Consider the following 24,821-nt stretch of genomic DNA (forward strand, 5'->3'; position numbering starts at 1 on the left):
ACATGAGATTGATAATTATACATTATACATATAACTAAACGCATTGATCGGCCCTAATCGCTACCCCGCAAAGTTTTCAAATCCAATAATTAATTAATCTTAATCATCAAAATTTGGCATACACAACAAAGATGGGAGAAGATTCCACACATGAGATTGATAATTATACATTATACATATAACTAAAGTTGAGTTTATTATTCACAACTGTTTACTCGGAATAAGAAATGATGGTTTTACCCCCTGCTTCCAACTGAATTTACAATTATGCCATATCCTTTCAATTTTTTTTTTGTTTTTGAGGGAGAACAATGTTCACTTGGGATAGGAAATGACCATTTTGCTCCGACTTCTGATTGAAATTATAGTTCTGCTATATCCTTTATTTATTTATTTTTTTAAGGGATAACAATTCTGTTTTGTATTTGTAAATTGAGAAAATTGTCCGTACGGTACCCGACATTTGCCTCCTTATAACTTTTGGTACTTGAACTTAAAAAAATATCAATACAGTACTTGAGGTTCTTTGCCCGATTGAAGATTGGTACATATGGCCGTTACCTCCATTACGGAGATTGCAAGGTGGCAATTTTGAACTTAAAATAACCAATTTACCCTCTTTTTTTTTTTGTTCTCTCTCTCCCCCTCACTGTTCTTCTTTCTCTCTCTTTCCAGATCAAAGATCCAAGATGCAATTTTGATAAAACTTTAGTCATTGTGGCTTTGTGCAGGCCTATTGTATTTGTCTTGATTGATATTATAAACCCAATTTCTCAGTTGAGAGAGTTTTAAGTGCCAATCTGGGTAGAATTATAGGACATAGCAAAAGCATGCATGAAGAATAAGGGAGAGAGGATCCTCTCCTAATCTTCTATTTTATCTAACCTACCTAAGCTTTGAAGAAGATTAAGACACGTGTCAGTATCGAATCCAATGGCCTACAACTAACTCATGCTTTGTTTTAATTTTCATTGCCCATCTTTCTTTTGTCTTTCTCTCTCCTTCGTAGTGATCACTCTCTGATTCCTCTTTATTGAAAATCATTAGTGATTGACCCAGAAAAAGCTCAATCCACAATGCATATCCCAAAATTTAAGGGATGAACCGATGAAGAACAAGCCCAGATAAAGATGATATAATCAAGTAAAATTAATCAAACAAATGAAGGAGCTCAAATCTTGAACTGGAAATCGACCAAAACCAATCGAAGAAGTAGTGCCGACGGATCGATGATCATGTATTAGCGTGAGCCGTGGAGACTCTAATACCATGTTATCAAACCCAGAAGAAATACAATTCACTTAGCAATCAGCACCCTTAACAATACTCTTAAGTGGGTTTCGATGGGTTTGATGGGAGCTCTTGATTTTCATAAATTTTCATAGAGTTTTAGGGAAGAAGCAATGGTGATTGTGCTCATTTTGAGATTCTATTTTGATATTGTGGTAATTGATTTCGTTGATATGGTATGTAATACTCAGATTCATACATAGACCCAGGTCCTCTACTTAAGAAGAGCGCACAGGGGTGGTGATAGAAGTATGAGATTTTGGGTTTGGTAATTAGGATAGAAGAACAGAAAGAAAGAGAGAGAGAAAGAACGGAAGTGAGAAGATAAAGTACAGACAGAAGAAACAAGGTTGGGAAAAGACAAAATAAAAGTTCAAAATAAGAGAGAAAAATCCTGTGAGTTTGTTGTAAACCATTGGATCTCATAAAAGCCATGTGTCATCACCTTATTCAAAGCTTATGTAGATTGTTGGGTTAGGAGAGGATCCGGATCCAGATCCGAAGAGTAATTAGTTTGGGTTTCGGGATTTTGATGACGGGTTCTTCTGCACAAGTAAAACACATTGCTTCAAGTAGACAAAAATTTAAAGGATTTCACTTCAAATTTAGCCATTTAGGTCAAATGAAGAATCTAATAACCCCATGAATTTTGGTAAGATAACGGCTTTTGTAATGCAATTCCTACATAGAGAACCTGAAAGAAGATAGTCATAATCCTTGCTCTCGTTAGCTATTGCTCTTGTACCACCTTTTGGCAACCTTAAACAAAAAAAAACCCAAAATTGAAATTAATCAAAATCCATAAATCAAAACACACCACCACACTAATAGGCTGGCAAACCGGGCAAGTCCCATGAACCAGGCAAGCATCAAAATCCTAGTCGAATCAATCTTTTCCTCAATGACATCCAAAGTCCCAGACTTGTCTTGAGAAGCCGAAAGAAACATCCCAAAAGTGCTCGAAAGAGAGAGGAACCAAATCTTAGAATAACACCCAACAAATTCACTCATCAGATTCTAGTTACTTAATCGTAAGCCCAAATCAACTATCACACTATCAGACCAGTCTTCAAGCTTCTATTTGGACATTGAATCCATCAATTCAAGAATCACTTCTTGTAATTAATATACATAAAAATACCCACATATCACATATGTATTCAATCAAAAACCCATATCTTCCTGATTCTCATGTGAAGAAAAACCCAGAAAAAATTAGTCTCTCGGGCCGTGATGATTGGATTGGGGGTGGAAAAGAAGATGAAAAAAGGAGATAGGATGGACTGGAAAGCCTCAAATTCTCAATCCCAAACCACACTCAAATTACTTTTCTTGAATTTTTCAGAGAAAGAAAGTCCGATTGAGAGTGAGTTTGAGTCGGAAAGAAACGGAGGACTCGATTCGGAGCTTGTGTAATTCCATAGTTTCATTTGCAGAAGTCGACGATGACTTGGGGTTTTCGTTGTGAATAGGCATTGTGTTCTTGACGTAGAAGACTTGGTACTGGGCGGTGGTGGTGGCGGTATAGGAGAAGGAGGAACGGGTTTGATCGTCGGGTGATGAAGAAGTGAGGAAGGTGCACAAGAAGAGGATGAACCACTTGAGGAGTACCAATGAGAGAGACGTAAAAAAAATAAAAAAAAGCTTGGAAGGACGTATATATCCTTCAAAAATTGACAGCTGAAAGACACTGTAACAGAGCTAACAGCTCTAGGTAGGCCTCATCATTTAGCCCTAAGCCCACTCGGCCCATAGGGCCGAAGCTCTACCCTTTCTCAAATAGGGTAGGGTAAGGGTCATGCAAATGAAGCCCGACCCTACCCTACGGCCCGGCCAGTTTGAGCCCGTTAGGGCCAAGCCCGGCCCGGCCCTTTAAGCCCTCCCAATTAAGCCCTAATAATTTTCTATTTTTTGAATATGTTTCTCTTTAGTCTATAACATACAACTTATCTCTTTTTTGTAATTGATTTCCTAAGCTTTATTTTCTTTAATTTTTGTTTCCTTTGTTAAACAAAAATTAATTTTGGGAGATTTAGAGAGATAGTTAATTGAATATAACCATCTTAACTAATATTTATAAATGTTATTTATAAGTTAATTCCAATATACATATTTATATTAAATATGATCAACAAAAAACAATGAGTCTTGTATTACCTATATAATTAACCATTGAGCCACATTTTGAGATAAAAAATAAAAATAAAATATTTCTTTTTGTTAAACAAATTAAGGCCCTTTTAGGCCCATTTCGACCCTATTTGGCCCTATTCGGAAGGCCGACCCGACCCGGCCCTTTCAGCCCTAGTGGCTCGGGCCTTTCGGGTGAGTAAGGGTTAGCATATTTAAGCCCCGGGCCGACCCTAAATTTTGTTGACTTTGACTAGGCCCCGCCCATGATGACCCCTAGCTCTAGGTACCAATTTTCGGTCGAGCAAAGAACTTCAGGTACCGTATTGATATTGTTTGAAATTCAGGTACCAAAAGTTATAAGGAGGCAAACGTCGGGTACCATACGGACTTCCCTTGTAAATTTCTACAAATCATGTAAAAAGTTTATTTTGTGTTGGATCTCATTTGTTGTTAATCTATTATTAACAACAAAACAAATCATATTCTAAGTAGCGCCAATATCAATATATGAAACTTGAAAAAGAAAAAGAAAAAACAAACCCGCATCATCGCAGTTTAATTTGCTAGTTTGCTCTAAGCATGTGAAACTAGAAACTAAACAAAAAACAATTTGGAAATAAAAAGACCCAACCCAATTAGACCGAAAGGCCTGACCATGGCCCAATCACCTAAGCCTAACCACAAAGAACAAGCCTAGAAGTAGAACACCGACGAAGCAACACCAGCGTCGCTTGACGCCAATTCCACCCCTGTCGCCACTGACAAGCTCCGAAGCTGCAGTCACATCGAACCAACCTGGAAGCCACCCTGCCAGCGTACCCAGCTTCCACCTTTCAAATCAAACTCGGAGAAATTAAGGTATATACCAGTTGCTCTGGTTAAAGTTTCAATCTTTTTACTGCCCTGTGAATTTTGGTGTTTTGGTATGGTCAACTTGCTCATTTCAATCATTCTATTACTGTATCTTATGTTAATTTGAACTGGGTGAATGCATTCAAGGAGAAAAATGTGAGCTCTTTTATATATCAGAATGGTAAGATTAAGAGCTAAATGCACCTTTAACTTGTTGACACTTTGGGACATTGATTCTTAGTTTTGTTGAACTCTAAGTTGTGGGTATGTAAGGCGTAGACATAAGCTTTCTGATCTGTGTTTAATGTGTTTTGTAAGTAATGAAATATATGAATTAGCAACAACCCCATTTTGGTTTTTTTGTTGGTTCTTGTTGTTAAAGGTCTAGGTTATAGTTCAAGTGGCTGATCCTTACTGGGTTTGAAAACAATGCCTTGAGTTTACTTGTTCATCGGCAACTGATCTGCCCAAAATAACTTCATCAACTTTGTGAGCAACTACCACTTTAATTGCAATACACCTCCATCCCGGTGTGTGACCTCGATTTCATAGGACATATCTTTCGCTATACATTCTATCTTTGTTTTCATTTTGGACTGCCTCACCATTACATTGATGCTAGTACTTTTTGGCAATCAACTGCAGGCACTTCTTGAATTACAGGAAAGATTTGGAATAAAGGTTAGCGAGTGTACTTGATGGCATCGTCTCCAATGGAATCTGGGGCATTGGTTTTATTGCAAGACCTACATCCATTTTCACCATACTTTAAGCAAGGGGCTTCACTAAGAGTAACCGGAAAGTAAGACTTCCGTTCTTCCAATGTTAAGTGGTCTTTTCAATTTAGATAAATGTTCATAGTGTTTTTCTTTTAGTTTCTTTTCAATCATCAGCGATAAATAACCTCCCTGGTATTAGGACCTTCAATTATGACATTTTCCTAGGATTAAACTTGGAAGGTCATTCTCCAAATTGTATTTTTAGTGGCAGATTGGGTAAAAGAGTTCATATTATGGCTGGCTGTGTTCATCTTAGGAGCATTTGATGCATCCTTAATGGTGACAGAGCTCGTGGAGATGATGGGGCAGAAGAGAGATGAAGTCGAGTTAAAATTGAAGCATTGGAGATGTGATTGGTTTTGCCTATTTAGGCACTGGTAACAATCAGATAATGATAGTTGTTTAGTGATTTGTGAGATACTAGTCATGACAGTAGAGTGTTGGCAGATAAGGGGGGGACTTGATGAATTAGATTAATGAGATACTAGCCAATACCATATTCTCGGGGTAAATGTGGTATCTTGAGTTGATGGCAATGTATGATGATATCTTTGGTGTATGGTTGAATGAGTAGATGATATGGAGGCAGCAGCTTTAGTGGTAATGGTTGCACACTAGTGATTGTAACCGTAGCACTGACAGAGGTTTGGAGCAACATTATATAGATTTGGTTATGGTGGTTGCATGATGAGGTAGTAGTTTCGCTAGAAGTTTTTTAGTAAAGGTGTCAATGAAGAAAACTTCGACTTTGCAGGTCCTGACTAAATGTCGAGACTCGAGACTTGTACATCTTGTTCTTTAAGAGATTCAAAGTCTCCTGGAGCCACTGATACATATAGAATGACGATTTCAGTGGTGCAGGAAACAAGAGAAAAATAAAAGCAGCTAACTAAATGTATATGAGTTTATGTATTAGGGTCCAGCTGTGTGCCTGTGACTATGTAATGCAATCCCCTATCAACTCCGTCTAGTGAGTTATCTGGGCGTACTGTACTCTAAAGAAGTTTAAAGAACAGTAGTTCATGTCATAAGCTACAGTTAAAAGATTCTTTTGCTGACCTGGGGAATATCTTGGTTGGTACCAAACTACCAACAAAATATGATCTTCTATGTCTCCATGTGCCCATGCATGCAGGCGTTTTTCATTTCTTAATGCTAATTGTAATAAATGATACACATCTTAGACTTAAATTGAGCTTAATAATTAGAAACATGTCACTAATAATTGGAAATAGGTCAACTGATTCAAACAATGGTTGCTGGTTGGTTGCAGCGTTAAATTATAGTTTCATTTCTGAGTAGGATTCTGCAATATCATTAGGAATCTTAACATCCTTTGTCTCTTTGGCAGGTTACAAGGGTATTCTGTTGAGACAGCTATTGCCACAGTAGTTGATGGAAATGACAGCTTAAAGATCGACACCAAACTCCTCAGAGAGCTTAACATTCGGGTTGGATCCATGTACCAGTTCATCGGCGAACTGCATATTGAACCCAATAATGAGGTAAGCGGTATACAAAAATCCAGTTACAAGTTACAACAAATGAAATGGTATAAGCTCTAGTCTGCTTGTTATTTCTCAGGCAGTCTTGCAAGCACGTGTGGGTAGGAATGTTGATGGCATTGACCTCAAGCTCTATTATCAGTCTCTGCAATTGCTAAGACAATTTCAAGCCAATCATCTGAAGAACCCAACAGCTTAACACAGTTCTAGTTTGAGAAGGCTTTTGTGGAGATTCAAAGGTATTGTAGTGACTAGTGAGTGAAATTCATATGAATTTACTATAGTGTTGCCAGAGTTACTTTGTGACTTAGTAACCAGAAGAATCATGCTCTTGAAGATTGTAATATTCTAATCAGACTTCATTGATGACTTAAAAGAACCATGGGAACCAAAAGGAGCTGCACTTGCTTTGTGGCATTGTTGACTGACTTGACATACATCTCTTTAAAAGCAACAATCCCCATAATGTTGTAATCTCATCAACCCACTATCTACCCTTATCAACCCACTTTCCATTCCCAAAATGTCAAAACGCATACAAAATTACCAAATGGGAGAAATATCACTTTGGTCATCAAACTATGGCTCGCTCGACACTTTGGTCATCCAACTTTTAAAAACTTCATTTTGGTCATCGAACTATATCACCGTATATCACTTTGGTCATTCCGTCAGTTTTCTCCGTTTTCTCTGTTAACTCTAGGGGTATTTGGAGATGAAATGTTTTACCCGCCATTTTTATAACTTAATCTAATTTTCCCCGCCTAAGCATAAAACTCCATCCAATTTTGCCAACTTTTCCTTCCTTTTATTCATGCATTCATCATCAATAATCAAAGCATGCAACAAAGAAAAATAATCGAGTCAGAGAATGATTCAAAGTGAGGGAATATAATAGGAAGAAAAATATTGATTTAATAAATTGAGGAATTATAAAAGGAGGGAAAAGTTGGCAAAATTGGTTAAAGTTTTATGTTTAGGCGGGAAAAGTTGGATTAAGTTATAAAAATGGCGAGTAAACCTTTAAATCTCTAAAATATCCTTGGAGTTAACAGAGAAAACAGACAGAATGACCAAAGTGATATGTGATGATATAGTTCGATGACCAAAATGAAATTTTTAAAAGTTGGATGACCAAAGTGTCGAGCGAGCCATAGTTCGATGACCAAAGTGATATTTCTGCCTTACCAAATTTAGAGAGAATAGATAAACTTAGATAGTGTTGTGTATACACCTTCTCTTTGTTGCTATCGTGATGCATAAACATATTAAGTCACGTAATGAAATGAGTGTATGCAATCATGACTCATCATCATATTCCGATATTCCTTCAACAATGTAATAATTACATTGTAATTTCCCTTCACACCCTCACCCATCAAACAACTCCAAATTCTCATCATAGTGCCTAATCCAAACTCTCATTAAGGGGTAAAGTTCATTGATGACCTCTTAGTAAACCAAATTGGCAAATTCAATAACGTTGTTGGCCTGGATTTTTCCCAGGTCCATTCATGCATGCCCTACCCCAAGTCATCACCAACCCTTAACGTTTCCTACTGTCCTTATCTGGGGCACCGACCCGCACCTCATTGCTGCGTCCTACGTGGCATCCATCCATTGGTCCAAATACACGCGGTGCTTGACCCATGTAATCACCTCCCTACTTTACTCGCCGTCCTCATGTCAATGCGGTCGGAACGGTGCGGAGTACTTGATATCTGTACATTACGTGTTCCATAATAGCACAAAATATCTCCCGGATTAACTGTTTTCACACTTTTTGGTAGAACGAAATTTCTACTGACTAGGTGCCAGTGCCACCAAAATATCACACGGACTAACTGTTTTCACACTTTTGGTAAAAAAATTGCAAACAAGATTTACCCCTTTTTGGGAAATGCAAAGAAGATTTTACTGATTAGGTGACTACCCACTGACTCAGCTTGGGTCACTAGTCACAGAAGTTGGTACTGTAAAAAAACCTTGGTCACAGAATTTTCTGTGGTGGAGATTAGTCGGCAAGACTAGAGAATCCAATATGTATGAGTCATATCATAAAAACCATGGACTAAATGACTAAATCATCATCTTGGACCGACATAACCACATGGTCAAAGGCAAAATCATATTAGCTTTTTCTGAACGTACACTTTCATCGCGGGGTCGGATCAACAAATTTGTTCTGTCATCTAATAGATTATCGCCGCGTATATAAATTACATGAAAGTAAAAATATTCCGAATGTTTTTTTTTTATAGAAGTATGAAGTGTTTTAAATGTGATTGTTTCTTAAAAGTAATTGGTGGAGCGAATATGTTATGTAATAATATCATTTTTCTCTTTTATGATATCAGTAGTCTTTCTTTATTTAATCTCTGACACGTATATAACGCGCATAAGTTCAATGAATCATTGTAATAGACCCTTTATCTTTTACTGTTTAAGGACATGATAGCTAGATTTGGATTAGAGTTCATTTGCTGGTGCTTAGACTTGGGGGTTTAGGTGAGTTGAGGCGTGCGATAAGGTATTGCTGTGTGTTGTTTGTTAACTTTTTCCCGTTTGGTAATCAAACGTATGATTGCTATCCATTACCACATTCCTAGGCTTTACAGCCTTGCTTGATTTTAATAGCTTTCTTCTGTGGAGACTTCTGCTTGTTTTTACATACCCGCGCACACCCAAATGGGAGTAAAAGACTATGAGAATCTCTCAAGTTGGACCTTTACCAGATCGGGAAAACAAAGGAATAACGCATGATTCTACTGGAAAAGAGAAATTTAGAGTAGAAAGTTGTCAATATTATTTTAATTATAAATTTTATCGTTGATTATAATAGTTTCTCTTTTATTATAATAGTTCAAAATACCAAACATCATATAAATTGAGTGTAAATATGACTTGATTGTGTTTGGTTGGGAGCTAAGTTATCACAAAATTTCTAACTAAGAGAATATGCATTAATAATAGAGTTCAAATTGGACCTGTTCATGCTGGTTCTAAACTAGATTATCATTTCAAATTTAATAATAAGCTTCTTAGTTCTTTAAGTTTGATAAACAACTTTAATATCTCAAGAACTATCTTGTTTTAGTTGTTTATTACGAATGATATTCATAGAAATTTAAAGAATTTAGGTGACATGTCGTCCTCCGTTATTTTCAATATACTAATTATGTATAAGAAGACACCCGCTAAAATATTAATGTTGAGTTTAATTGTCAAAACACCATATAAACTTAGAGCAACTCTAACAACTTCATTATAATTTCTGTATTATAGGCAAGCAAAAATCAAAGCTTTAACCTTTTTTTTTCTCCAACTCCAATAGTACGTACAGTAATCTCTAAAATTTCCATAATTATTCATTGAAAAATTTTAGAGATTGCTGTAAATTTAGAGAATTTAATTTTCTCTTTCCCCACTATTCCTAAAATGAGGATAGTTATAGGGAATCTGTTTGAGCAAAACATGTTCATTTTTCCCTAAAATAAAGAAAAATTAAAATATGTTGTTAGAGTTGCTCTTAGTAAATAATTATCAATTTACACCCTAAATTTGTAATTACGGAAATTATATACATTAAATGAAAAATAATTTAATACTAGCCTCTTAACATGTGCTCCGCACATGTCAATTTGCTTATTTTCTTAAAAAACAAAATTGTAAATCATGTGTACGAACATCCAATCTTATATTTGGGGAAATTTCTCAGTTTATATTAGAGATGTTATTTCCTATTTTATCCTAATTAATTCGCATGCATAAATTGCATGCATAAATTAATTTTTATATTTTTTTGTTAGTAATATTTTATTTCTACTTTTTTTTTTTTTACTATTGCAGTTATAAATCCCACTCTTTGGACAATGCTATCCCACTCCCTCACTCTCACCTCTCACCTCCCACGTTAGGTTTTGCTTCTTTTTTTTTCTTTTTTTTTGTTTCCAATATTTTAAATTACCATTATATCTTTTATGTGTTAGATTATAAATTATAGAGTTTTTCATGAACCATGGGTAAAATAGGTAGTTCAAAAATTTAACCATTCTCCCTGAGAATTGGCTTAATTATATAAGATATAATGATTTCTCGTTTCTTGACCTAATAAAATAATCATGTTCCATAACCATCTAACTACTCGTTCATTTTTATATGAATTACTTGTACGGGGCCTATGGTATGGGGTTTAGAATAGATTAAGTAAAATGATTAAGACCGATGCATGGTTTAGACTAGCATTTTCAATGTATTGGAAATTTGGAATTAGCAGATGGTCACTACAAAGCCACGTGTACGGTAGAGCATGTATTAAGTGGACAACAAATTTAATTTTCAATACAACTTTTCATGTTAGTATTTTAGGGAATGTGACATGCTCCGAAGTTGAAGTTTGAAGGATTCTACAGTTAATTAACCCTAATTCAGTTTTATAATCTGCAAAACTGTGGCTGAATGCTATGGAACTGATTAAACATTTTGCTTCTTCATCTTGTTTCCAATTTTGTGGCTACTAGCTCGTATAGATTATGGTATCATTGCACCTTTGTTTTTGAGTAGATATTTCATTCTGGCCACAAATCGTTGACCGCCTTCAAGTCAACCTTTAGAACATAATAATTACATAGACCCAGAAAAGAATCATTCAACAGTCTGTATGATCATATGGAAAACACATAGACCTAAATAACATGTGAACCATGCATATAAAGTTATAAACACCAAAAAAGAACAATGTATTACATGCACATGTATATACATGTACATATTATGAAGGAGGATTTAGATCGTTTCGACCTCTATCTACCGATGATGATGGAAATCATTTTAATGGGTTCATTCACGGTACATTAATGTAGTCATATGTCAAGTAAATCAGTTCAATATAGAGATAGTCTAGCTCCATACACTGATAGATGAATTTAGCCTAATCTCAAGTCAGTCTGCGACTATAAGGAGCTGATTTACTACGATAAAGAATTACTCTACATTTAATGTATCGATATGTTAGTATAACACAATATTTTTCTTATTTTATATGTCTTCTTTCACAAATAATTCCTACCAAAGAAGCATTTGAGATAAAAAAAAAAGAAAAATAGTGTAACAGGCAGATTATCATTATTTTCATTTAACCTTATCATCACGCGATTGTTCTAGTTTGTACAATTTAAATGATTATACGATTTTCCACTGTTCCTGAATTATAGATCAATAGTACACAAAACAAAAGAGTAACAGTGTACACTATTCACTTCTTTATATTTCATAACCGAAGTACAAATCACAACACTTCTCCTTTGCATATATAAATGGGGAAAGAAGCTCAACTATTTTTGGGAGCGCATAAAGCAAAACTAGCAGAGACTCACAGGACGTAAGAGTTTGTATCGCGCATTATTTGTATAAAATCTTCTAGCTCCTTGTGTGCTTTGTTTTCTTCTCCTTCGGTAAATATCATCATCTATATTTCAGTACCAAACAAAAACACAATCATTCACAAGGTTAAGGAGAGAGCGGCTCACGGTGGGTACAGCTATGGATTCTGATCGATCTCTATCTTCATTTCCTCAAAGTCTCAGCTGGGCTTGTCGGAATTGCGCCAAGTTCCGGTCGTTGAAACCTGTTTTCCGGCAACTGCGTCAGGTTCCAGAAGGTTTCTAGCTTAGTCTCCGATTTTGTGGTCCAAGACTCCCAACTTGGCTGGAATATCAAGGTTTTTAACGTCAACTTTGTTTGGTTTTTTTTGTTTTATTCTGTATTTTGGACAGGAGAAAATTAAAGAAGTTTTGTTCTTTGGGTAGTTGAGAAGTTCAAATTGAGTTCTTTGTGTTTCATTTCTGGGTTTGTTTGGTAAGTGAGGAATTTGAGCTGGAAAAGAAGGTTCAAGCCAAACTTGTTTTTGTTTGATAAAATCTTGATCTGAGTTTTTCATAGAATTATTAAGGAAAGAGTGAAAATGACAAAAATGAGATTTTTCTTTTTTCTTTTTCCTTTTTGCTTTCTAAGTTTAGATGAGTCTACGTATGTTCTCAGTTTATCTTATTTTCTTGTATTTTTTGTTAGCTTTCTCAGCCGAAAAGCAATTGGGTCAGCTGAGCTTTTTCTTCACTTCACAGTCTGCATATGGTGGAATTTATTAAAAAAAAAAGAAGAAGTGAAAAGACGAATTCTTTCCCCATTATATTAGTGGATCTTAGCAGTTTAGCAGCCAAAGATTTGATTAGTAAAAGTAGCATTCAAGCTCTTGTGGATATGGTTTGTTTTTTTTTAAAAAATTTATAAAGTACATTCTGAATCGATCCAATGCTGGAATTCCATATAAGCATGAATATTCTCTGCAATTATCATGAGATTCTTTCACCTTTCCGAGTCAGCTAGATCATGTCCTTTAGTCCTCACAGTGTTATCTATCCATCACTCAATTCAAGGTGAAATGAGTGCCTGAAAAATGTTATATAATATATACATGGAAATAAACTACAAGGCTACAAATATGAAATGTATTTGAAGCATTTTCTGGCCTTCTTCTTCCTCTTTCTAAGATCTATACATGCTTATAAAGTAATTAATGTTGAATGTTGTTCAGATTTTGAATCTACAACTTGGTCAATTGGGTATTGGGTTGGCGTGGAATTGAGTACTAGTTATAATGGGGCACTTATCATCCATGTTCAGTGGACTTGCAAGATCACTAGCATTGAAGAAGGGGAAGAATAGTTCTGGATGTAAATGTAATGTAAGAGAAGCTGCAGAGGCAATGGCAAAGGAGGCGAAGAAAAATGACTTGATACTCCGAACTTCTGGAACTGTCAATATTGATGGCTCAAATAATTTGGCTTCAGTTTTTAGCAAGAGAGGCAACAAAGGAGTCAACCAGGACTGCTGCTTTGTGTGGGAGGTAAGCATACTAACTAAGCACTGATCACCTGAATCATTCGTGGGACGTGGCTATTGACACATTACAATTTGCTCACTAAACGCCACTGAACTATTTGTTTTGGTTGATCTTAGGAATTTGGGTGCCAACAAGATATGATGTTTTGTGGGATCTTTGATGGGCATGGACAATGGGGACATTTTGTGGCGAAAAGGATCAGAGACACAATGCCGACCTCGTTGTTGTGTAACTGGCAAGAGACACTAGCTCAAACTTCACTAGATCCTGACTTGAAAGAGTTGGACTTGGAAACGGATAAAAAGTATGATCAGAGGTTTGACATATGGAAGCACTCCTATATAAAAACTTGTGCGGCTGTTGATCAAGAGCTTGAGCAAGATCGCAAAATCAATTCCTTTTACAGCGGTACCACTGGTCTCACCATTGTCAGACAGGTACTAATTCATTTGCTCTTGTTATTTTCTTCACTGTTGACAATTTAGCATGCATCAATAAAAGTATAACCTGATCTTTTGCTTGGATTTAGGGTGATCTTATTGTCATAGCAAATGTTGGTGATTCTCGAGCTGTTTTGGGTACAACTTTAGAAGATGGAAGCTTGGCGGCAGTTCAGCTTACTGTTGATTTCAAGCCCAATTTACCTGGTCAGTGTCTATCTCTTTTATAAGAAATGAGAAATATAGCAAATTGATACTTACTTTTACACTTGTTTCTTGTACTTTTGTGTATATATGCAGAGGAGGCTGAGAGAATAACTCAAAGAAATGGGAGAGTTTTCAGTTTAGATGATGAAACAGGAGTTCATAGGTTGTGGCTACCTTATGAAGAATCACCAGGACTAGCAATGTCTAGGGCATTCGGAGACTACTGCGTCAAGGATTTTGGACTTATTTCCGAGCCTGAAGTTACTCACAGAAACATAACAAGCAGAGATCAATTTGTTGTGCTAGCAACTGATGGGGTATGAACAAAAACAGAACTAATAATACTTTGCAATTTGAAAAAGGCAGCTAGCTACTAGTGAATTGTGATCGAGTTCCCTTTGGCATTGTTCAGTAACACTATTGCCCAAAGCGCATTGGTTACAACTTACAAGTTTGTCAAAACTACTTCTGGGAAATTCACTTGAAAACACTATCTGGGAAACTAGGAAAGCACCTGTCACATACTTCTCTATAAAGCATTAAAAAGTGCTTCTACAATCTTAGTAGTTGTTATTTATTCGAGTTCGTTGTTTGTAGGTATGGGATGTGATTTCGAACGAAGAAGCAGTGGAAATTGTGGGTTCAACAGCAGAGAGGGAAAAGTGTGCCAAGCGACTGGTGGAATGTGCAGCTGCAGCATGGAGGAAGAAGAGGAGGGGTTATGCAATGGATGACATTTCCGCTATTTGCCTCTTCTTTCACTCTTCCTCTTTGTCTCAGCAAGTTCACCCCATTAGTACACTTAAATAGGCTAATGAGCAAAGATTATTGCTGATCGAGAGCTCCTTGTTTATCTTGTAACTTGTTATTTATGGACCATAGTTCGATTAAATATTTAGTTTCCATATGCACATCCCAATCCGAGCATTATCAATTTTTTGGCATGATAGATTTGCAATATTATGCATTAAAAGTGTTCATATTTTTGGCTAAAAGCACCAGATTCTCCATTCAACTTTTTTCTTTTGCACATAGAAAAAGTGAGTTTTTAATATGCTTTGCATAAAAGGCACCAATGCATTGCACGAAAGGCAAGATGGTCTTAATTAAAAGCTTCAATGGTTGCAGTACAAGTGTTGGTCCTATATCCAAAGAAAAAAAAAAAGTGTTGGTCCTTTACACTAAAGAGTCACTAATTCAAATTAAAAGTGCTTAATTTTCGAAATAATGGTTATCACATGCCAAGAAGGTCATTACGTACTCATCCGCCGCTGACACATAACAATGGTCAGACAAGATTTCGTGGAGGAGCCACAGTGGTACATAGGATATACCAACTATATTTGAACTTATCGCTCACATAAACAGCGAGCCTATAAGCTATGGAAAACACATAGCAAATAGACGAGCTAAAACAAAACACTCGTTAGGGTCCTAATACAAGGGAACTCATTGTAATTAGACAAAAACTAAAAACATAGGTTTGGGCCAAGAGCCAAAACCCCAACCCAAAATAGCAATGGACTCGGGTAGAACCCCAGCCCAATAGGGGAGTCCACCAAGGAATGCACCAGGCCCATCATTGGTTCGGGCCAATCCACCTTGTCCCTTCCACCACGCCGTTGTACAGCACCCGTCCGGCCGAGTTCCGCCCGGCCCACGTCGCAAGACCTGCGTAACAACAGTTTTTATTGAAAGTAATGTATCGTTACTCTTCTTCTTTGGTTTTTTCTTTTTCTTTTTCTTTTTGGCAAAGTCTTCTTCTTTGGTTTGATAATTAGGAAATCACCATTTGAACTTTTGACCTAATGTAGTATTGGTATCCCTCTGTTGCATCAAAAAAGTATGGTTCTGATATTAAAGCACCTGTCTTCAATTAAAAGTACACATTTTTAACACTAAACATATCAACTTTATCATTATAAAATATCGATTTTTGTCATCAGAAGTATTAAAAATGTTTTGGAGCATTAAAGATGAGTTTTAATATTCTCATAATTATATGTTTACCACAAAAGAAACTTGATATTGTTAAAAAAAAATTTTGAGATTATTAGTGTAACTAATTAACATAAATTTATCGGGGGTTTTTCAAGTCTACTATTTCATGCTTAATTATGGATTTTCAAAGCTTAGTTTTTATGGTTTATGGTTGCATGCTGGATTTTAGATAGATTGCAATAATAAATTTTGTTCATGCTATGTTCTTTTATTATTTATTTTTGTCTTATATGCCGCTTCACAAACTTATTTTGTTAGTTTACATGAGGGCTCTCTATCTCATGTTTCATGATCTTCAATCTTCAAGAGAAAGACCTTTTGTTTATTTTTTTCTCTCTTGCATCATAGTTTTATTTTTATACAATTCGCCAAGTAATTTTGAATGCATTTTCTCTTGATTTTTTTCTTCTTCAAAAGCTTTTATAAACAAAAAAAATGAGAAATATGAAATGAGAACTAAAATGGAAATGAATAATTAAAGTACTGTAAATGTGTTTCCATTATTACAAAGCTTTGCAGAGGGAAAACATATTTTCCTTATTAATTTGTTGTCTGTAATAGTCTTTTTGTATAAGAATACATATGTCATTGAATAATAAAATGTGAGTAGATTAAGAGGTTCCAATAGAAACTCTCCTCACTTTATTAGCTTGCTCAAAATCCATAACGAGGTGGACAGCCCTTGCACAATATCATTACGGTCATGCCAAACTCACCGTAAGATGGTCACAAATAAAGCCAAATGCATATAGAAACTAGTGAAATGCTATTGAAAGTGGTTGTTTGGGCTTTGTTGAAAGCACCCTACGCGCCTCGACAAAGAATTTCCTGAACGGATTTTTCTTCGCTTTCTCTTCAAAATCAACCTAATCTGCCGGTTTGATTCTTCGTGCGGTGGCGAGCTCGAATATGAGTTACGACTTCGCTGCAAACCCCCCCTGCCTCTGGGTAGCTCACTTGTTTCATCCCGGAATACTTAATGGTGGAGGTGCGCGTCGCAACCAATTCTGAGCTTCAAGGAGAAGCTTGTTAGCTTTGAGTGTTTTGATCCAACGCTTAAGGGGTTTGTATGCTGGTGCTTGAAAGTGGTGCACCCGTGGCTGGGGTGGATTGAATTGATAAAGAGGCTGGTGCAGCAGAACTACTTTGATCATATATAGGAGGAAGGATGAGGACAGAATGGTCCAAGAAATGGGCTTTGATGCCTCTGACGTCTATGATTGCCACAGTTTGAATTTCAGGGATTTCAAGGCTGTTCATACTGCCTGTCTTAATTTTGGGAAGGATCAGCTTGATATTTGTAGGTTTGTGGATGCAGTGATACTAAATGGAAGAAATGATGTCTCATCTTACGCAACATGAATGCTTTAGCTTGCTTTAGATTACTGAAATATCATTTTCTTTAAGGAAAATGCTTTGGATCCCAAAATTTCATACAAAAAAACCATCCCAAATGACATGGCATTGACCACATCAGCCCTAATGAACCTCAAAATATTCAAGTTGTCGTTTTTTTAATATATTTAGAATATGTATTTAAATTAGTTTATTTATCTCTAAGATATTAAAAAACGGAAGAAGAAAATGCGGTGAAGTTAATCAATCCAACAAGCGCGCAAACTCATTTCTTGATAAACCCTAAAAAATGCAAAACTCATCTTCCATATGTCGCAGCCATCTATCCACAACCAGTAAATTCTTTGTTCTATTGTAAAAAATAAAATAATAAATAATAAAAAAAGAAGAAGAAGAAGAAGAAGAATAAGTAAATTTGTTGTTCTCTCTTTTAATTTCTTGAACCAATCCAGTGGATTCAAATTTCAAAACAAGTTGGTTAAATTAACTTCTGTATTGATTTGTATCTTTCTTAATATTTTATTAAGAGCTAACTCACATTTTTTCATCATAATCCCTTGTGATTATGATTTACAAAGCCAATTTATGCCTTGTGGTTGCTATATTCATAATCATCTTCTTTATTTTGGATTTTCATATGCAAGACCTTTTATTTATTCAAATCCTAGATGATTTTTCGTCCCTTGAGTTTCAAATTTTAGTGCAGCGTGAGATGAGGATGATGATGACAAGTGGTATATGAGAATATCCCTGGTATTTGAAGATCAATTTTTGGGATTGCAGAGAAACATTATTTTTCTCATTTAATATAATATTAAGTAATTTCTTATATAATGGAAACTATATAAATGAAAATTAATCGACATAATTACATGTTGGAATTAACTATGAATGAGGTGGCAATGCCACATCATTTGGGATTGAAATTTGGTATAATATTTTGGTGTCTCTAGCACCACTCTTTGTTCAATAGTATAGTTATGAAATATGTGTAGTTTGAAATTGGGGTCTCTTAAGATGATTAAAAAGTCTGTTTTGTTGAGAGTATGAATCACAAATGGAACAATTCAGACTTTGCTTATGAGTTTATAAGGATTTGGGTCAACCAGTGGCGGATCCATGAATGAAACTTCGGGCGGGCTTGAGTTTCTTAATAGAAGAAAAAAAAAAATATTACTGAGAATCTCAACGGTTGAAACCATGTAGTAATGAATTTTGACTGCTTCAATTTTGGCTCATGATTTGACATTTTGGCTTAACCTATAAATTAAGAAACTAACTTTCAAAAACCAAAATAAAAGCCACAATATTACATGCACTGCAATAAGAAAAAAGAAAAAGAAAGAGAATACCTTGAAAGCAGTAGCTTTGCTCAATTACCAAGTTGATTTCAGCCTTTAAACAATGCTCTCCAAATAGTCTTCGACGGCATCATCAAGGTAGCTATAGCTCTCTGCATCTCTGACAAAAAAAAAAAAAACAGAAGTAAAATCTAGATAACTATAGCTCTCCGCTCGTGAGATCATCATAGATTCATAGTGTAAGCTATTTGCAAAATTAACAACAAAGATCCATTCCTTCCAACCAAAACTAACAGGAATATTAAAGACTTGCAACGACAAGTCAACAACCTCGAAAAGTCGAAATAGATGTAGCATATCAGTGATATCACCATGACAATAACAACTATCACTCATTTACTTTATTAGGATTAGAAATAAGCCTTCTTCTAAACCGTTATTCCTCACACTGAATTGGAAGGAAGAAGCCATACCACTTTCTTCCTTTCGTAAGAAAGTTCCAGTGTTCCGCACTTCCACAGCAAAGCACATAAAAAAAAATCTTCAATCCACTACTAAATGCCTAAAGCAAAACCCACAAAATTGAAATTGACATCAATTCTTAACCCTAAAAATTGCTCCAAATTGAATTGAATAAATAGAACAAAATTGAATCCTACTTACATTCAATTGATTGATTGCCCAAATTGAAGAAGAAGAGTAGAAGAGAAACTGACTTCGATCTCTGAGAGAAGAAGAGAAGGTGACACTGACTGACTGTGAGAAACTGAGAAGGACTGAAGGAGTGAAGCTGCGAAGCAACGAAAGGAACGCAGCAGAGAGACGATCGTGGTCGGGACTCGGGAGTACTTGGTTAGGCTTCACTATGGACTATAAGCATACATCTAATTTTTTTTTTTTAACCCAAAAATCTCGGACGGGCTTAAGCCAGCCCAACCCTCTACCTAGATCCGCCGGTGGGGTCAACTCCATCAATTACCAATTAATTTTGAATGTGGAGCTCAGATTCCTTTATCACATTCACTTTACATTAATATATTGACTGAGTTTGAAATTTCACAATTTATTGTCAAAGTAGCTGTTAATGCTTGTGCTGAATAACATTAGTTGTGTGTGTGTTTTTTTTTTTGAAGGGATCATTGGTTATGTTTAATGTTAATATAGTTGGTAAATTCTGAGTCTGTATAATCAATTCCAGGTCCTTGTCCAGACATGATATTTAAATTTTGTTGGGTTTTGGATGCCTGAGTACAGACAAGAAGGTGGTTTTCTCTTCAAAACTGTTAAGCACGCACACCCACCTTGATGAGGAAGATGTGAGTGCTACTTGGATTAATTCTTGGTATTACTTGCTCATATAGATTGCATATAACAACTATCACCAACATCTTATTCCTTGTTGCTTTGCATTTCGCCTATTTCCTAATCCCTCGATAGTTATGAAAGTACCAAAAGCTTTACTATGTAGGAACAAAGAAAGAAAGAAAGAAGCTAGGAATATATAGAACTGCAACTCAAAAGCTTGGAGATGGAAAGTATAACAATTAGATGGGTAAGTAAAAGGTTTCGGTACATAGCATGTATCTTCACGTACCGCTGAGATTGGACGGTTTTGAGTTATAAATAACTGACGCTATATATGGACGGCTGAGATTGCATATTTGTTGTATGTGGACTTGCACCTCCTTCTATACAAGGATTTTCTACTAAATAGTTAGAAAACGACATTGCTGAATAGTATTGACCTAATGGCCAGGAGGAAATGGGCGGCATGCATGTTAAGTAGGGGTGGGCGCGGTTCGGGGCGGTTCGGTGTTAGGCTAAAACCGCAACCAAACCGCTTCATTCGGTTGTGCTATATTTAAAACCGCAACCGCATTTTAAAAACCTACACCGCTTACTTCGGTTACACCGTTTTGCGGTGCGGTGCGGATCGGTTTCGGTTATGTTCGACTTTCTTTTCTTTTTGACATATTTTAGACCAAAGTCGACAAATTTAACCGTCCTAAAATGACTAACCATTACTATCAAAATATCAACAAAATAAAGTATAAACCACTCATAATCTGTTCACTAAATCAAGTAATGAACATTACAAGTAACCTGTTCATGACATCAACATCTCAAGTTCTCAACTACAAAAATAAGTAATAACATTAAGTTAATGTTAAACCTGCAGATCAACTATCAAATTATTCAAATATCAACAATCTGCTCCAGCTGTTCAACATTTATAACCAAAAAGCAATTTCCAAAACTAAATCAAAGTTCCAACAGTCTAACAATCTGTTTACAAACCAAATAGCTAACATGCAGCACAAACATAAATCAAAATTCCAACTTCCAAGTTCTAGCAATAAATCAAAGTTCCAGCAGCACAAAAACTTCAAAGTACGAAACATTAAATTTAAAGTTATTACAAACTATAGTTAAAGAACTTACTGGCTGCAACATCAAGTTCCAAGTACCAAACAAAAGTTTATTAGTTATTACAAACCAAAGTTAAAGCAGTTCATACTTGAATGAAACCGGAAGGGAAGAACAAAAAAACAGAAAGTTGGGTCACGGAGAACTTGCTCCAGCAGCACAACAATTTAATGAATTTATTTCAAAAAGTTGTTCCATTAGTCCGATTTCCAGCAGCTGCAACCTACTTCATCCCTCAGAGTCAGACACTTGGGTCACAACAGAGTCTAATAAAAAGTTAAAAACCAAAAACAATAATCATAAACCAACAACTTACCAATTAATTGATTCAAATTAACAATTAGTGTGAAGTAAAAAAATGTTAAAATACCTGATTCAAGCTTCTCAAGCTCACCATAAAGCTCCAACTCTGTCTTCGTCGGCTCTTTGTACTCATTAAAAGCACCACCTCTTAACCAATCATTGAGACAAACCAGCCCTTCAACCATTGTCGGAGTCAAGGAAGCTCTAAATGGGTCAACAACCCTTTTTCCTAGGCTAAAAGCAGCCTCCGAAGCCACCGTTGAAGCTGGAACAGCAAAGACATCCTTTGCAATTTTAGACAAAACTGGAAACCTAGGAGAATTCTCTTTCCACCAATCTAAAATATGAAATTTTGTATTGGCAGGGTCTTCAGCAGCTTCAAGCAAGTACTTGTCGACTTCATTCCTTATCTCAACCACATCTTTTTGCTTCCTAAGCCTCAAGAACTTGTTCATTGATGCAGCATGACTATCCTCCTCTCCGGCATTAGAAATTGATTGAGTAGGTGGCTGTGTAGCTTCAAATGACGCTTCTGCAGCCACAGGGTCAGAATTAACATACTCATGATAAAGCTGCATCAATTGACCCTTAACATCATCTATCATCTCCGAGACCAAGGACATGTCTTGCTGCAACAGAGGGAAAAAGAACTCAAGATACAATATCTTGTATCTTGGATCTAATACCACAGCAAGCAGCAAAATAGGGTTCAAGTCCTCCAACTTCAACCAATACTTGTCGAATTTTTTCTTCATTGATGCCCCAATGTTAACCATCAAAGGATCGACACTTTGGCTGCATTTTTCCAATTCTTCAATGATGGTACACATCCACACAACAGGCTGGTTTGCAGTTACCACTTTAGTGCCGCTAAATGCCAAAGTTGCATTATAAAAAATCTTGAGAAATTTCACCAACCTAGCAGCCTTCTCCCAATCCTCTTTCTTAGGCGGCCCGACCCTTTTTCCTCCCCCAACCCTTTCCTGAAAGTAGTTTTCATACTGCTGGTCCTCATCTTCCAACCTCACGAAGGCCTGCCTATACTTCACAGCTATGTCTAACATGAAATAGGTGGAGTTCCACCTTGTGCACACATCTAAAGGCACAATACCCCCCTTATGATCAACCTTCTCTCTAGATGCACACTTCCTAAATTTCTCTAGCCTTGCAGGTGAACTCCTAATAAACTTCACAGCGTTCCTAATTGCATCGATGGAGGAATCAAGCTCCTCCATCCCATCCCTCACAATAAGATTCAAAACATGGCAGCAACACCTAACATGTAGAAAACTCCCACCTAACACTAACTGCTTCCAATTCCCAATCTTCTCCTTCATATACTCTATTGCAACCTGATTACTCGATGCATTGTCAACTACAATGCTGAAAACTCTCTCAATACCCCAATTAATGCAGCATGACTCCACCAATTTCCCTATTGTCTTACCCTTGTGATTCGGAATAACAGTGAAGTTTATTATTCTCTTATGGAGTACCCAAGTCTCATCTATGAAATGAGCTGTCAAGACAAGGTAATTGATATTCTGGACCGAGGTCCAGGTATCGGTGGTAAGAGAAACCCTCAGATTGTTCCTAGCTAAAAACTCTCGAATCTTTTCCTTCTCAAATTGGTAGATATCCCTGATATCTCTACCAATTGTCCTCCGAGAGGGAGGATCAAACCTTGGTGATGCAATTTTCATAAACTCAATAAAACCCTGCCCCTCTACATGACTAAACGGCAGCTCATCCCTCACAATCATTTTAGCTAAAGCCCTTCTACATTCATCTGGGTCCCAACCCCTAGCAACTAACTTACCACCACTATCAGCACAATCAAAGGAAAGAAATTTTTGCTTCTTAGCTGGTTCGTATGCCGGACACTTCTTGCATTGGTAGAGCATATGAGTCCTCATGGATGTCGTCCCATTTGATCTTGAGTCGCAAGCATACGTGGTGGGGCAATACTTGCACTTAGCTCTTGGTTTCGCCATCGGAGTACCATCCGGATTCTTCATCTTCTCAAAATGATCCCATGCTGCAGACTGGTTCTTCCTCTTCACATAGTCAGCTTCACTAATTGGAGCAGCAGCTGCAGAAGGTGGTGGGGGAGGAAGCATAGGCGGTGCAGCAGCTTCACTTATAGCAGTTGGTGTTGTTCCGGTGCTTGACCCTGTTGGTGTCGCATTGTGAGTTTGAGATGCTCCACTTCCCTGACAGTAAAATAAAAAACAGAATTAGCATTATAATTTAGCACCAAACCACAACCATCATAGTCTCAAACAATCATTAGCATCAGTAAAGAATCAGATACAAACAGAAATAAGATACAAATATAAAGTAAACAACAGAGCATCTCAATAATGATTTCACACTTGTAAATCAAAACATTCCCAATCGAACCACAATTCTCAAACAGTAAGTAAGAAACTGATGAATCCAAAATCCAGCTACTAAGAACAACGAAACAAGTATGATCCATCACTAAATCGAAACCCAAGTATGATCCATCGGATTAACCCAAAATCGAAACCCAAGTATGATCCATCAGAATAACCCAAAATAAAATCCAAAATCCAAAATCCAAATTCCATCAGATTAACCCAAGTATGATCCATCAAATCGAAACAAGCTGAACAAATTAAGTATAAACCCAAGAAACAAATCGAAATTAACCCAAGTATGATCCATCAAATCCAAACAAGTCGAAATTAACCCAAGTATGATCCATCAAATCCAAACAAGCTGAACAAATCGAAACAAGCTGAACAAATTAACCCAAGTAACAAATCGAAATTGAAACAGAAACAAGCTGAACAGATTAACCCAAGTACCGATTCCATGCTCAGTCGGCGTCAGTCGTCGGCGTCAGTCTTCAGTTGTTCGGTTGCATCAGCTTCAGTCGTCAGCGTCAATCCTCGTCGTGAGTCGAGAGAGATGAGGTCGGGAAGAGGCTAGCAAAGTCAGTCTTCGGCGTCGTCAGTCGTCAGCGTCGTCGGCGAAGTCAGCTTCAGTCGTCTTCGTCGTGATTCGAGAGAGATGAGGTCGGGAGGAGGCTAGCAAAGTCACTCTTCGACGTCGTCAATCTTCAGCGTCGTCGGCGTAGTCATCGTCGTCGGCGTCGTCTTCGTCGTGATTCGACAGAGATGAGCTCCCGGGAGGACTGAGGATGAGCGTCGTCAGTCGTCAGCGTCTTCGTCGTCAGCGTCGTCTTCGTCTTCGTCGTCTTCGTCGTCACTCGGGAGGACTGAGGAGGCTAGCAAAGAGCCAAAGACTGCAAGAGTGAAAAACTGAAAATGAGAGGCTGATGGGAGTTTGCAATCTGC

At 36.8% G+C, this 24,821-nt stretch overlaps 2 protein-coding genes across 5 annotated transcripts; both read left to right on the forward strand.

Annotated features, from left to right (window-relative positions):
• The first annotated feature begins 4,082 nt into the window (after positions 1 to 4,082).
• Positions 4,083 to 6,992, forward strand: LOC112193410 (CST complex subunit TEN1). 3 transcript variants are annotated; one of them, XM_040516750.1, is made up of 5 exons: positions 4,083 to 4,281; positions 4,658 to 4,805; positions 4,921 to 5,077; positions 6,406 to 6,559; positions 6,639 to 6,992. In XM_040516750.1, exons 3-5 carry the CDS (start codon positions 4,974 to 4,976, stop codon positions 6,756 to 6,758), a joined length of 378 nt encoding a protein of 125 aa, XP_040372684.1. In that variant the 5' UTR covers positions 4,083 to 4,281; positions 4,658 to 4,805; positions 4,921 to 4,973; the 3' UTR covers positions 6,759 to 6,992. The 3 variants fall into 3 exon arrangements, with proteins under 3 accessions (XP_040372684.1, XP_024189322.1, XP_040372685.1); XM_024333554.2 differs by lacking the exon at positions 4,658 to 4,805 and having other exon boundaries at positions 4,087 to 4,281; XM_040516751.1 differs by lacking the exons at positions 4,083 to 4,281; positions 4,658 to 4,805 and adding an exon at positions 4,340 to 4,456.
• A 4,792-nt stretch (positions 6,993 to 11,784) lies between these two features.
• On the forward strand, positions 11,785 to 15,090 carry LOC112193111 (probable protein phosphatase 2C 34). Of its 2 annotated transcripts, XM_024333147.2 has the most exons (7): positions 11,785 to 11,939; positions 12,038 to 12,278; positions 13,152 to 13,463; positions 13,577 to 13,897; positions 13,990 to 14,107; positions 14,201 to 14,424; positions 14,705 to 15,090. In XM_024333147.2, exons 3-7 carry the CDS (start codon positions 13,215 to 13,217, stop codon positions 14,915 to 14,917), a joined length of 1,125 nt encoding a protein of 374 aa, XP_024188915.1. In that variant the 5' UTR covers positions 11,785 to 11,939; positions 12,038 to 12,278; positions 13,152 to 13,214; the 3' UTR covers positions 14,918 to 15,090. The 2 variants fall into 2 exon arrangements, with proteins under 2 accessions (XP_024188915.1, XP_040373030.1); XM_040517096.1 differs by lacking the exons at positions 11,785 to 11,939; positions 12,038 to 12,278 and adding an exon at positions 12,391 to 12,415.
• The last annotated feature ends 9,731 nt before the right edge of the window (positions 15,091 to 24,821 follow it).

This window comes from Rosa chinensis, chromosome 3 (genome assembly GCF_002994745.2).
Source record: "Rosa chinensis cultivar Old Blush chromosome 3, RchiOBHm-V2, whole genome shotgun sequence".
Classification (NCBI taxonomy): Eukaryota; Viridiplantae; Streptophyta; class Magnoliopsida; order Rosales; family Rosaceae; genus Rosa; species Rosa chinensis.